This window comes from Oreochromis niloticus, linkage group LG23, assembly GCF_001858045.2.
Source record: "Oreochromis niloticus isolate F11D_XX linkage group LG23, O_niloticus_UMD_NMBU, whole genome shotgun sequence".
Classification (NCBI taxonomy): Eukaryota; Metazoa; Chordata; class Actinopteri; order Cichliformes; family Cichlidae; genus Oreochromis; species Oreochromis niloticus.
This window is the reverse complement of record NC_031986.2, coordinates 2239633-2253074: the sequence shown is the minus strand read 5'-3', so window position 1 is coordinate 2253074 and position 13442 is coordinate 2239633. Positions and strand designations below refer to the sequence as shown.

The 13442-nt window shown below is 39.1% G+C and overlaps 1 protein-coding gene across 1 annotated transcript in view; it reads left to right on the top strand.

Annotated features, from left to right (window-relative positions):
* Positions 1-13442, top strand: part of chrm4a (cholinergic receptor, muscarinic 4a) — a 103578-nt gene that overhangs the window by 52532 nt on the left and 37604 nt on the right. The window contains exons 2-5 of the mRNA XM_005459225.4: positions 6099-6697; positions 8927-9081; positions 9477-9678; positions 9790-9879. Of these exons, the coding sequence (XP_005459282.1) occupies positions 6099-6697; positions 8927-9081; positions 9477-9678; positions 9790-9879 (1046 nt within the window). The remainder of the gene's footprint in view (positions 1-6098; positions 6698-8926; positions 9082-9476; positions 9679-9789; positions 9880-13442) is intronic.

Sequence of the window (13442 nt, the reverse complement as noted above, 5' to 3'; positions counted from 1 at the left end):
TTATCTCTGGGAGGGGAAAATGGAGCACAAAATATATACAGGCCCATTGGAGGAAAACCATCTTCCACCCTGATAAAACCAGCAGAAGGTGCAGTATTAGGACTGAATCTATCAGCTCTTGACAGCTGATCATCATGGAAGGTGATGCCATTCAAGTTGGTGAGAAGATTTTCAGTTTATTTCAATTAAATTTTATTTATATTGTGCCAAATCCAAACAACAGCTACCTCAAGGAGATGTTGTCAAAGCCAGATTTTTACTGGGGAGAGCTATCTAGAATGAGTGAGAAATTAAAGAATAGCCCTGAGGAATTATGCGCAGGGCACTGTTCAGGTGTCCAAAAAGGGAGAGCAGCTATTGTTTGGTGCAAAAAGGCAGAGTAAATTTTGGAGGAGGAGATTTACACAAATGAGTTTCCCCATGGGCCCTGAAGCCTGAAGCGGGATAGGTAGTTATTGAGGGCTAGTTCGATTGTGTGATCAATTTGGCGGGGATGGTCACATCTACAGAAAGAACAGAACTGAAAGTAGCAACATCTAAAGTCATTGAATTCAATTCAGGCACCCTAACTAGAGATAGTGTGGGCTCAGTAGTTTTGGGTTTTGGAAGAGCAGCTGGAGCTGTGAGAGTGGATGTGTAGTTTTTGGATTGTGAAGTATCCTGGGCTGGGGTGAATATTAGTTGAAGAATTCTATAAAGAAGGGACTGAAGAGAAAGAAATTAGCCTTCCGGTGCTGGGAATGTCTGTTGATGTATTTTGTAAAGAAGGAATAGAGGAGAGAGATAGAGGGTTGCCAGTTTGCACAAGAGCGATTTAAATGGTGTTGCTTTTCCACCAGGGTATAACCTCTCCAACCACTATGCAGCCTTGTCTTATGACAAGTTATAACATGTCAGTGGTGCCCCATCAGGACAAACAAGGACAAACAACGCAACAAGATGTTCTCAGCCAGTGAGAGTGTATCAGGAGTGGTGTTCTGTCGCTCTGCTGCATCCTGGGCATGTTGGTCAGAGGCAGAAGTTTTGTTAGGTTTCATGTACAGCATGAAAGAGATCGGCTGAAAATAGGCTGTGGAGTTCTTCGCCAGATGGTCTGAGGGACAATGGTGAGCATATTAAAAGGGTAAGTAGGATTCTTCTAGGATTAGTTGTCGATAGGAGAACAAACAGTTTCAAGTGCAAGAGAACATCTACAGACAAAGAACTAGAAGGGGAACGTATGAGGTGTGGTCCTGCTCACGAAATTCATTTAAACTATCTCCAATAATTGAAGGTGTTGGGACACAGTTCAGGACCATTCTGGTCGTCTTTTACCCCTGTTTGTTTCATGTATACTAATAGCATTTATGTGAGAAGCCTGCAAAAGTCGTTATATGTAGAACCACATGAAAGCACATGTACATGAAACATAGAGAAGATATTAAATGGTATACCAGCCATGGAAGTACTTGGATTCAGAAGGTCACCACACTGTAGGCATCATTGCCATTGAAAGATGCAACTTTTAATTTGCACGTTCAATTAAAATAAGAAAAGTTATTCATTTTATTTGACAGTGTTGTCCTTGCTTGAGTAAAAGAGAGATCAAAGCTTGTACTTTGTACGGCTTGTATATAGACTGTCCATAACAATTTTTAAAAGGTCAGCCTGAAACAATGTTATGCAGTGTTATAGAGTATATATTTAGATTTTCTGTCAAATACAGCAGCTGCTGTAGGCACATAAGGAATAAAACAGCTGAACAGCTGTACTTGTATAATTTAATATAAATTCCTTTAGATGAATATTTTAGTATTGATACAAAAAGAATTCTGATAGTTGCTACTAGTGGAATGCATATGTGTACGCCTGTGTTACAGAGTTGCAGCAGTTTCGTGTTTGGAGCCTTGTTGCAGGAATGCTGTTTATGTATATATGAGTGTGTGAGATGATAGTGATGAAATCAGTCGTAATACCTCTCTCATCAGCCTGTTGTGCACATTTCAAGATTTCAAGTTCTTTTGTGTGCATAGAATAGAATAGAAATATCCTTTATTGGTGAAATTCACATGTTCCAGCAGCAAAGAGACTGTACAGGGCAAACTTACAACATAAGTAAAAAAAGTAAGAAAGAATACTGTACAGTATTAAAAATACCATGCTCAGATTCAAAGAAATGTGCAGCTGAGTAGGATACTTTTAAAAAAAAAAGATGTACAAAAAGTGTTGTATATTTGTGCTTAAAAACAACAAAGACTATTTAAAGAAAATTGAAAAACTGTGCAAATAACAGCAGGGATAGAATAGAATTTAATACAATAGAATAGAATGCCTTTATTGTCACTATACACATGTACAATGAGAATAAGACCAGACGTAAAAAGGGGGGGGGGGGGGGGGGGTGCACAGCTCTGCGGCACTATATGTACAAAAATCAAAAAGAAATAGGATTATATATTTACAATGTGGGATGTAAACAACCTTTTGTGTGTGTTGGGAGCAGTGATGGTTATAAAGTCTAACAGCTGCTGGGAGGAAGGACCTGTGATAATGCCTCTTTGTGCATCTAGTTCAGCAGTCCGTCACTGAAGGAGCTCTCCAGTTCTGCAGCAGCTTCATGAGTCCCGTGGGAGACATTGTTCAAGAGGGATATTATTTTTCTTTTTCAAATATATTTCTTCTGTCTTCTACCACCTGCACTGGGTTGAGGGGGCATCCTAGAGCAGAACTGGCCTTTCTGATGAGTTTATCCAACCACTTCCTCTCAGCTGTAGATAATCTGCTGTTCCAACAGACAATGCCATAGAAGATGGCTGACGCCACCACAGAGTCAAAAAAGGTCTTCAGGAGCACATCCCAACTCTCCAAAAGATGTAATGTGGTGGGTTCTCCGTGATGATCAGGAGATGGTTCAGCTGGCACCAGTTCACAATGTCCTGAATCTACCATCAGTACTCTGAGTCGTCCTCACCTGTGATAAAGCCAACTATAACAGGGTCATCAGAAAACTTTTGTAGATAGCAGCCCAGGTAGTTGATGGAGAAGTCTGCAGTGTAGAGGGTGAACAGGACCTGTGCGAGCACCGTTCCTGCAGGGCCCCAGTACAGCAGACCAGCCTGTCAGAGACACAGCTCACACATATCTTAACTTCTTAGATTTCCTGTCATCCCATCTCATTCTGTATTGTTAATTTGTTAGCTAGATTAGCTGCTAACATACAATACAGCAATATAAATGTTAATATATTCTTTATTTTAAACAACAATGACAAATTGAACATGAATTCACCAAACAACAATCTGCTCTTAAAAATCCACACACATTATTTGACTGTAGCGTTAGTCTGAACTATGTATTCCCTTTGTCAGCTTGCCTCAGAGACCTTCCCCCTCCCTTTCTGCAGGCATACATGGAAAGCTTAATGCAGGGATAGGAACAGCAGACTCCCTCACAGAACACAGTCTGCATCCGTGATAACAGAAAAAATTAAGTCAGAAACAGCATGATTAGCATGAAAGGAGGTTGGTTGGCAAAAACAGCCTACTGAGGGAACAGCATCTGTATGCAGGCTGAAACAGCTTAAATAGCATACCCTATATGAGATTTGCCAATAGGATTCACACTGGGAAGTCGTACTGAGATTATCTGATTTGTAAGAATTTCTAGATCAGCTTGACTCAATTTCTCGCCAGAATCAAATAAAACTATTGTAGTGTTCATAATTTTGCATAAATTCTTAATCCAGTGTAGTCAGCGTGTCTTGGTCAGTCTCCATGCAAAATTATCCTCGAGCAAGATACTGAACCCTAAGTTGCATCCAATCGGAGTGTGAATGTTAGATAGAAAGCACTTAGGCACAGAAGGAAAAATAGGTACTTGTGTAAAAGTGAGATGCTCGAGTAGAAAAGTGCTATATAAAAAAAGTCTATTTAACACGAAAGGCAACAACTTACTTTATAATTTCATTCTGACTTTAGGGGGGAAAGGACTGTACAGAAACTGCTCTACTAAGAGATATGAATCACATTTTAATAAGTGCAGATGCAAGTAATGTGTAGTAGTGTTGTTTTTAGTACTGTTTATTCTTTTTAGACTTGACTGCAGCATTTGATACAGCTGACCATGCCATCCTCATCAGTACATTCAGAATCAGGATCGGCCTGGGTGCAGTGGCTCTCAAATTGTTCTCAAACTACTTTAAAAAGCAAAAAATTATTTAATATGAAGGCAATATCAGCAGTGAGAATAAACATGTTGAGGGATTGGCTCAGGGTGGGGGTTTGCTGAACCAGTCCACATGTTTTTTGTAGTTTTGTGGAGAAAAACCGGGTCCCTGGGGGATTCCTATGGGTGGTGCTTCAGGAGTATAGGTTGTCAAGTAATTTTTAAGGACAGAACATCTAGGCGTAGCCAAGTGGTGGCTCTCAGCCGGAACAGGGTGGCGTGCCCACTCCGGGTCAGGTATAAGTTACTGCCCTAACTTGAGGTGTTCAAGAGTCTTGTTCACAAGGGAGACACAAGATTGATAGGTGGAACATCTCGATGTTCACCCAGATAAGCTGGAGAAAGTGGCAGGGGTGAGGGAGGTCTGGCCATCTCTCCTTAGAGTGCTGCTGCCCCTGCAACCCGAACCCAGATAAATGATAAAAAAAATAAATAAAATTGTGGATGGATGGATCATTACCTACCAAACCCTTCATGAATAACTGTGTGTTTTATCTTCCTGGACAAAACTGGGCAATGCTTTCAGTGTTGTTTTCTTTCTGTGGGACACAATGTTTAATGTCTAAAGAGTAGACAAAAAAGTAATTGTAATTTCTAATTCTAATTCTAATTTAACTAATTTCAGGTATAAAGTGCCACTTAGCAAAACAAAATAGAATAGAATAGAATAGAATAGAATGTTTAATGACATTGAGGTTGCTCCGCACTAACTGTGCTGGAATAAAATATAAATAGTAGACAGGAATAAATAACAAACAGGAGAAATATATACAAAACAAGAGGAATATATACAAAAATAAAAGAAAGGCACATGATAAAAGGACACACATTAGAGAAGAAGTTGCAAAGTGTGCAAAAGTAGTGCAAAGAAAAAAAGACTTGGACTGAATAGAGTCAGCGTGTGAGTGGCCTGAGTAATGGCGGTTACTCAGATCATGGCTCAAACTGGTGAGGTGGGTAGGCAGGGAAGGGGTGTGGGAGGTTAGTGTTTGTTAACAGTCTGAATGGCCCAGGGAAAGAAGCTGTTTGTGAGTCTGATTGATCTGAGGGCAGACAATGATTTTTTGGGCAGTGTTAATTACCCTCTTTGGAGCCTTCCTGTCTCAGTAGTGGCCCATGCGTACCAAACACCCTGGTAGCACGCTCTCCACCGAGGAGTGATAGAAGGACAGCAGCAGCCTCTGGTCCAGGTTATTCTTCCTGAGGACACAGAGGAAGTGCAGAGATGAGCGAGATGAGATGTTCGGCATATTTGACAGTGGTGCCGGTTGGGTGGGTTGGTGTGCAGTCATAGATGTACAGAGGGTGCTGAGAATGCAGCCCTGCGGGGATCTGGTGCTGATTGACAGTGGTGCCCATCCCTACAGTCAATGATGCGGCGAATGACTAGCCAGGGTTGAGAGAATGATGAACAGAGACATTCTTGATAATCAACTGCTGCGCTTGTAAGAAAAAAACATACAAAAAATACACAAGATACAGATGTGTGCACATGTGTGTGGGTGTAGGTGTGTGTGACAGAACATACTGGATAATGAGATTGAGAAGCTAATAAGTTTACAACTAACAAGTTCTTTAAATTAAAATAGCTGGAAATGTTTTTATACCAGATTTTTTTCCAGATGGTAGCTGTCTACCCTGATTTTCCCAATGTCAGTCATCATCTTGTTTCTTTTTCCACTTTGACTCTAAATGTTCTTACTGTCCCTGTTTAGAAAGCAAAGTCTTCTTTCTCTATTTTGATCTGTCACAAACCCAGCTGCTGTAGTGGGTGTTAAAACACGTCTCCCAATCCCACATTTATAAAAATCAACTTTTGTTGTTATTACCTTACAGCGCACCAAGCACAGTGCATATTTCTCTCAATCGATCCTCTTGTTTTTCTCTTCTTTTAGGCTCATTGCTCAACCAAACGACTGACCTGTTCTCCAACACATCGTGCAACATATCCACCAATGATTCAACATCCTGTTCTGCTGTTGACAGTGGAGTGGGAACTGGAAGTCCATACAAAGCTTTGGAGATGTTTTTTATTGCTATGGTTACAGGATCGTTGAGCTTTGTGACTGTTACAGGAAATATTTTAGTCATGCTCTCCATCAAAGTAAACCGTCACCTACAAACTGTCAATAACTATTTCCTATTTTCATTAGCATGCGCTGACTTGATCATCGGTGTTTTCAGTATGAATTTGTATACAGTCTACATTATTGTTGGCTACTGGCCACTTGGGCCGGTGGTCTGTGACTTGTGGCTAGCTTTAGATTATGTTGTGTCAAACGCCTCTGTGATGAATCTGTTAATTATCAGCTTTGATCGCTATTTCTGTGTTACCAAACCCCTTACGTATCCAACAAGAAGGACAACTAAGATGGCAGGATTAATGATTGCAGCAGCTTGGATCCTGTCATTCATCTTATGGGCTCCTGCCATCTTGTTCTGGCAGTTCATCGTTGGGCAGAGAACAGTGCCACCTGGAGAGTGTTATATTCAGGTATGAAAAAATCTATGTACAGAACTTGTGTCATGTGTAAAATCGTATTGATCAGATACAGCAGGGAATGAGGAAGTGCAATGTAAACAAATACACGGTCTACAAAATTACTGAGAAATCTACTTTGTTTTCCAATGAATAATTATAATTAACTTAACTTTATTATTATTGTTAGTAGTAGTAGTAGTAGTGTCCTGCTGTCCACTGTGTGCTGTTAGCCTACTCTTGATTCAGCTGCAAGGTGTTATGTGACTGCCAGAGATGTCAGTGATTTTTGCAGTCTTGATAGCTTTTCTAGTTTGTGGTGATAAAAAGGTCAAGATGCAAACTGATAAATTAGAACAATAACAACATTAACTCATTGAACAAACTGAAGGTGGCTAACAACCCACTAAAATACAGATCTATAGAGTATATATGAACAGCTGGTAACAAGTTCTTTGGTTTGAAAACCTGATCGGTACTGTTTAAAAAAAAAAAATCTAAACAATACAAAAATTCTGCTGCCCAATCCAGAAAAGTTGGATCCCCTTTAGGAATTAGTAGCACCAGCTTTCAAGACTTGATCAACCTCCATTGCTGCAGAACAGCTTTAAATACATTTTGTGTTCCCTAAAAAAGGCCTTTTTGTATAATTCTGAAATGTACTTTATTTTTCAGCTGTGTGGGACCTTACCTTTTTTTTAACCTCTTGCAGTTCACAGTTATCTTTATACCATTTCAAGCTATTCATTGGACTCGAACTACTTGAAATGCAATAAATAACTGGAAACATTGGGGTGTTCTAAAACTTTTGACCAGTATTGTATATACTATTTGAATGTATCTTGGAATTTGCATTTGTTCAGAAATGTCTCAAAAAGGCCTTCCCAACTTGTTTAAACGAACAGTTCTGTTTCTTAGATCTTCATGAAGATTTGGACTTTCTCTTTATTGGGAGTGTTATTTAGTCCAATGAGTGCTGTCAAAAAAGAGCAACTAGTAGTCGAAGACAATCATGATCACTAACGAGACGTCACTAGGCCTTAAACTTTTTAAGTTTAAAGGCAGAACCTTCAGCACCACTTCTTAAAATATTTAAGTATGTATATTTGCATGTATAGTTTTATCCTATTTGATATCTCTTTTGAGCCTCTCCTGACAGAGAAAATCATCTAACCTAAATTCAAACACTTCTTGTGTCATTAAAGATATATGCTGTATGATATTCTACCCTGGAAAAAGAAAAGAAAAAGAAATCAATGATTCCTTTGAAAGCCCGATGACTTAATGAGAGTATAGAAATTTCCAACCACAACTTTACTGTCAGGTGAACACTGTTACTCAGAAGCTGCTTCACCAATACACTGTTCCTTCCTTGTCAACATTTTAAATTAGCTATTAAACGCATGTTGTCACATCGCAAAATGGGTTAAAAATGTCCTTGAAGACGATTAGATAAAAACAATGGAATGGCTAATGCAGGATTATGATGTGGACCCACGTTGCTGAGGACAATGGAACAAGAACAAACTACAGCAATTGGAGAAACTAGTAAGATCCTGGAAAGAAAAAGTCAGATCATTACGGTCAGTTTCCTATTTGTCTTTGGAAGCTGTAACCATCAGTAACTTCATTTGTAATGAATGAGTGCTCTTTCATTTTGATGACTGCAAGGTTTTGTAAAGGTTAATATTGAATGGTCTTTCATTATTCTGAATAAAATCCTTAGTTATTGTTAGTTTAAAATTTGAAGCCTCACTGATTTTCATCTATTTGTCATTAATAATGCAAACCACAAAAGGACTGCTCATGAAGATCTCTTTCAGTAATTGGGAATCAATGTGATAAAAGCTCAGATACCTAGAAGTAGTCAAGAGGGAGTAAAAATACCCCCAGCTGGCAGTGGTAGCTACCATAACTTATAATGATGTTGGTCTGGAGTTGATAAACAGCATTATCTGTTTTCAGTCTACCCCAGTCAACCTCAACTAGGATTCTTATTGTTACATTAATGTGGTGTTTCCCTCGGCTCTTAAATGTTTACCTGTGATTAACTTTAATGGAGTCCCTGAGAAATGCTATAAGTTGTCTAAAATTTAGTGAGTTTACAAATACAACAACAGTCAAAGTTCCAGTATCATGATGTATATTGTATCTGTAAATGTAATAAAAATATTCACCATACTATAAAAAAGACTGAAAATACTTGCGTTATGTAACATTTTTTCCTTTCTTTCCTTCCTGCAGTTCCTTTCTAATCCTGCAGTGACATTTGGAACAGCAATAGCAGCATTTTATCTCCCTGTCATTATCATGACAGTGTTATACATCCATATCTCCCTGGCCTCAAGGAGCAGGGTTTCCAAACACAAACCAGAGAAGAAAGACAAGAAGGGAATGAAGTAAGACATCAAAGGAATCAAATTATTTCATTCATATATCTTGCAAATTACTTTAACATGAGCAACAAAACTGCAAGCTACAAGATGGAGAAAGTTTATTTCTTTAAAGAAAATTTTGCAGGTTGCTAGCATCATTGGATTTTATTTTATAACTGCTCTTAACTCAAATTTTATATTATCTAGAACATGGAAAATAAACCGAGGGTATTAACAATAAATAAATCTATAATTAAGCATTCTGGATTTTATAATGTAGACACAAAGTGCTAGACATTTATGTCAAATTTATCTATGTGTCCAGCCAGAGATGTTTATCACATTTATAAAGATTTTGAACCAATTCATTCTTAAATTTATGTTTAATAAAACAGTTACTGTACATGTCATTTTCCTAGAACTCCCTGCCTAATGAAGAGTCACCTGTTGAAGCAGAACAACAACAATGAGACCAGTCCTCATGCCAGTCCCCACTCAACTCCAAAACTCAGTTTGGATTCAACTACCACTGCACTGGATGCTGTGAAGAATGGAAAAGTGGATGAATCAAAACCTGCTGAGCCTCAGCCTCTGGCACAGCCAAGTTCAGGACTCACACAGGTACCGACTACTAATTCTTTGAAGTGAGTGCTTATGGCGGTATGGCTACAACATGTAGTTAAGCAGTTGAAAACTTTTTGGCTACTATGTCCGTCTCTCTGATCTATCTAGGAAGAAAAAGAGAGCTCCAATGATTCATCCACAGCTTTTATTCCCCCCAGAGAACCAAAGGACAATTCCAACAACAAAATAACGTCTGAGGTCTGTCTAAAATGTATACAACTGTTTTTATTTAAATACGTATTTCCATCGAGAAATTAATTTAGATGAAAAGATTGAACGGCTTTGTACATAGCTAACATTGCCAACAGTATTCACTGACTTATCCAAGTCATTGAATTCAGTTGTTCCAATCACTTCCATAGCCCACTTGCAAACTGCTTGTATAAACATTTGTGAAAGAAAGTGTTGCCCTCAGGAGCTTGGTGAATTCCAGCATGGTACCATTATGGGATGCCACCTGTGCCTGGTCATGAAATTTCCTCCCTACTAAATATTCCACAGTTGACTGTTAGTGGTATTATGGTAAATGGACTGGTTCTTATAAAGCGCTTTTCTACTCTGAGCACTTGCTCAACTTGCCTTATACACCCATTTGCACAAGTACTTTTTTCTGTGCTGTTTCTAAGTGCTCTCGATCTAACATTCAGTTCAATTCAATTTTATTTATATAGCGCCAAATCACAACAGAAGTCGCCTCACACGGATTCATTCATACCGATATGGATGCATTGGAGAGCAACATGAATCTTGCCCAAGAATATTTGGCATGCAGACTGGAGCAGACTGGGATTAAACCACCAACCTTCCAGTTAATAGGTGACTTGCTCTACGACCTGAGCTACAGCCACCCCCATTATAACAAAGTGGAAGGCAGTGAGAACAACATCAAGTTGGGAAGAAGTTGTAGGCCATGTAAAATCATAGAGCGGATGCTCAGGTGCATAGTGCATAGAGGTTGTCAGTTTTCTGCAGAGTCAGTCCCTATAGACCTTCAGATTATCTCAAGAACAGTGCTTAGAGCAGGGGTCGGCAACCCTGGGCACTCATGACACAGCTGGCACGCGAAGGGTTAACTGATGGCATGACACGTAGTGAATTAATTTGAGAAGGTGCATTAACAAACAAGTATCTAAGGCCAAGCCACCGGTGCACATCGCAAATTAGCTCACATAATGACAGTCTCTTAGCTAACAACCCCAACTCCCAGATTCAACTTGTAATTGGTTAAAAATCACTTAGCCTACCGGTGAGAGGGACGTTGCTAGCTGGCAGTTTTTTCAAGCGATGTTGAAATTTCCACATTCCGACACTTCAAATGCTTCAAGAGCTGCCTGCTCAGCGCAGCATCAGCACTAGAGATGGCACGATACCACTTTTTTATGTCCGATACCGATATCATAAATTTGAATATCTGCCGATACCGATATGAATCCGATATAGTGTGTTTTTTAATCAATAAAACTGTTTTTTTAATATCTTGCTGCATTTTGTATAAGTTCATACTCAAGTTTAAATAAACAACAACACTAAAGCTATTCTGTTATACCTGTATGTAAAAAATACACTGCACCCAAAATATTTCATAGTTCAGCAACACTGATCAATCTAATAAACTTAAACCTGCTCCATCCTCCCTATTCTGGTATTTTAAAGAGTACTTAGCAGAAATATTAAGCAACCTAACTAATAGGGTTGCAAACTCCCAGCAAAGAAAAATAGGGAACCACCCCCCACCCTCCACCTCATGATGCTTAATCGACTAATCAACTTTAATTTGATGCAGTGTGAAAAAAAAATGCACAGAAATAAATTATTTTTCAAGAATAATTAAATAGATTCAACATCTTTCTTCAACAGAATTGCAGAATTCACAGATGGTACCTTCCCAAAGGAAAAAGTACTATAGCTTACTAGGGTATATTAGACTTAACAATTACTATATACAGTAATGGACTTCTATACATTTTACATCAGATTAAAACTTTGGGTGTAAGATTCAGATAATTATTTATTAAAAGCTAGACATTTTAAATGAGAATAAGAAACAAAAGTATGTCTTTGTGCCCCCTTTTCCCTGTTCATGCCATATCGGCCCCCCTGGCTAAACTTTGCTAGATCCGCCCCTGCACAGTTACCGGCCGTCAGCTACGTAGAAAAGGATCCTGGTGATATTAAAAAAAGTAATATTAAAGAAAGTAATATTAAATAAATTCTAATGACACCTTATCAAGCTTAAACGTGCTGCTGTTGTTCAGCCGCTGGTTTCCTCTTTCTGGTGCAAAGTGGGCCAAAAACAAAGAAGAGAGACGGACTCACGACAGAAAAGACGATCAGCTGATCATTAATCAGTTTCATGAAGTAGGCAGGAGAGGGAGGGAGAGAGGCAGTCGCTCCATATATCGGTTGTTAAGCTTAACATGGGAACGCTTTACAAACATTCAGAGATGAACTTACACACTTGCTTTACTTCTCTCTGGGATAACTTCCTCGGAGATGAAATGCTGGTTTGGTAGCGAGGCTACAAATACACACAGCTGCTCTATCAGGTGAGCACACTGCTGCAACGTGCTATGGTTATGAGCCGAGTTACGCTGTGTCGCAAGTTTTGTGAGGTGCTTTTTTGATATTTAATGGATCGGATTACATTTTTTATTTCTGGCCGATATCCGATCCAGTAATTTAATACCGATACATAATATCGGATCGGTCCATCTCTAATCAGCACCACGGAAATTGTTTGATTATCCATTTTATTATGAGTTAATATTAGTGCTTTCAGCGTTAAAATGATGTTCAATTCAATTCAGTTCAATTCAATTTTATTTATATAGCGCCAAATCACAACAAAAGTCGCCTCAAGGCGCTTCATATTGTACAGTAGATACAGAGAAAAACCCAACAATCATATGACCCCCTATGAGCAAGCACTTTGGCGACAGTGAGAAGGAAAAACTTCCTTTTAACAGGAAGAAACCTCCGGCAGAACCAGGCTCAGGGAGGGGCGGGGCCATCTGTTGCGATTGGTTGGGGTGAAGAAGGAAAACAGGATGAAAGACATGCTGTGGAAGAGTTCTATGATTTAGACTTCTGCTAAATGGGTCAAACTGGGCAGAAAGTATACAAACACATAACATCCTTATAGAATATGATGTAACACTATAGATCAACTTACCTCAGAATATATAAAGTATATAAACAATTACAGCAATATGATGCAACAAACACAGCAGTGCTACTAATCCAAAATACTCAAAGCTTCATAGAACTGAAACAAACATTTATTTTTAGCTCCATTCTGCTGCTGATACATACTTTAGGTTTCTGAATATTAAACTTGTTGCTGCCTTTCATAGTGTGTAACTTGAAGGCCCTGAGTACTTTCTCCCACACTGAAAACACTGGGATGATAACATTATTTGAACATTACCTAATAAGACTGATTCAGCACAGACAATTAGTTATGTTAAACTTTCCTAGCAGTCCTTCACAAACAGGGAACAGTCTGTCTATTCTCTCCATCTGTCAGCTGCTGCTGGCTCTTCCTCCTCCTCTTCCTCACACACTGCTGAGTTTGTCCTGGTGGATCATCAGGGGTGCAAAGCCTCACAGATGATGTGCAGCAGTGGGTCCCTCAGTCTGTCCTCACTCTGGACACTTGCAGTTGTCACACATGGAAATCAAATGTGTGATAAGCTGCAGGATTCAAACACAAGTGTAACTTATAAATACATGTTCATACTTTTATTCCACAATCAGAGAGA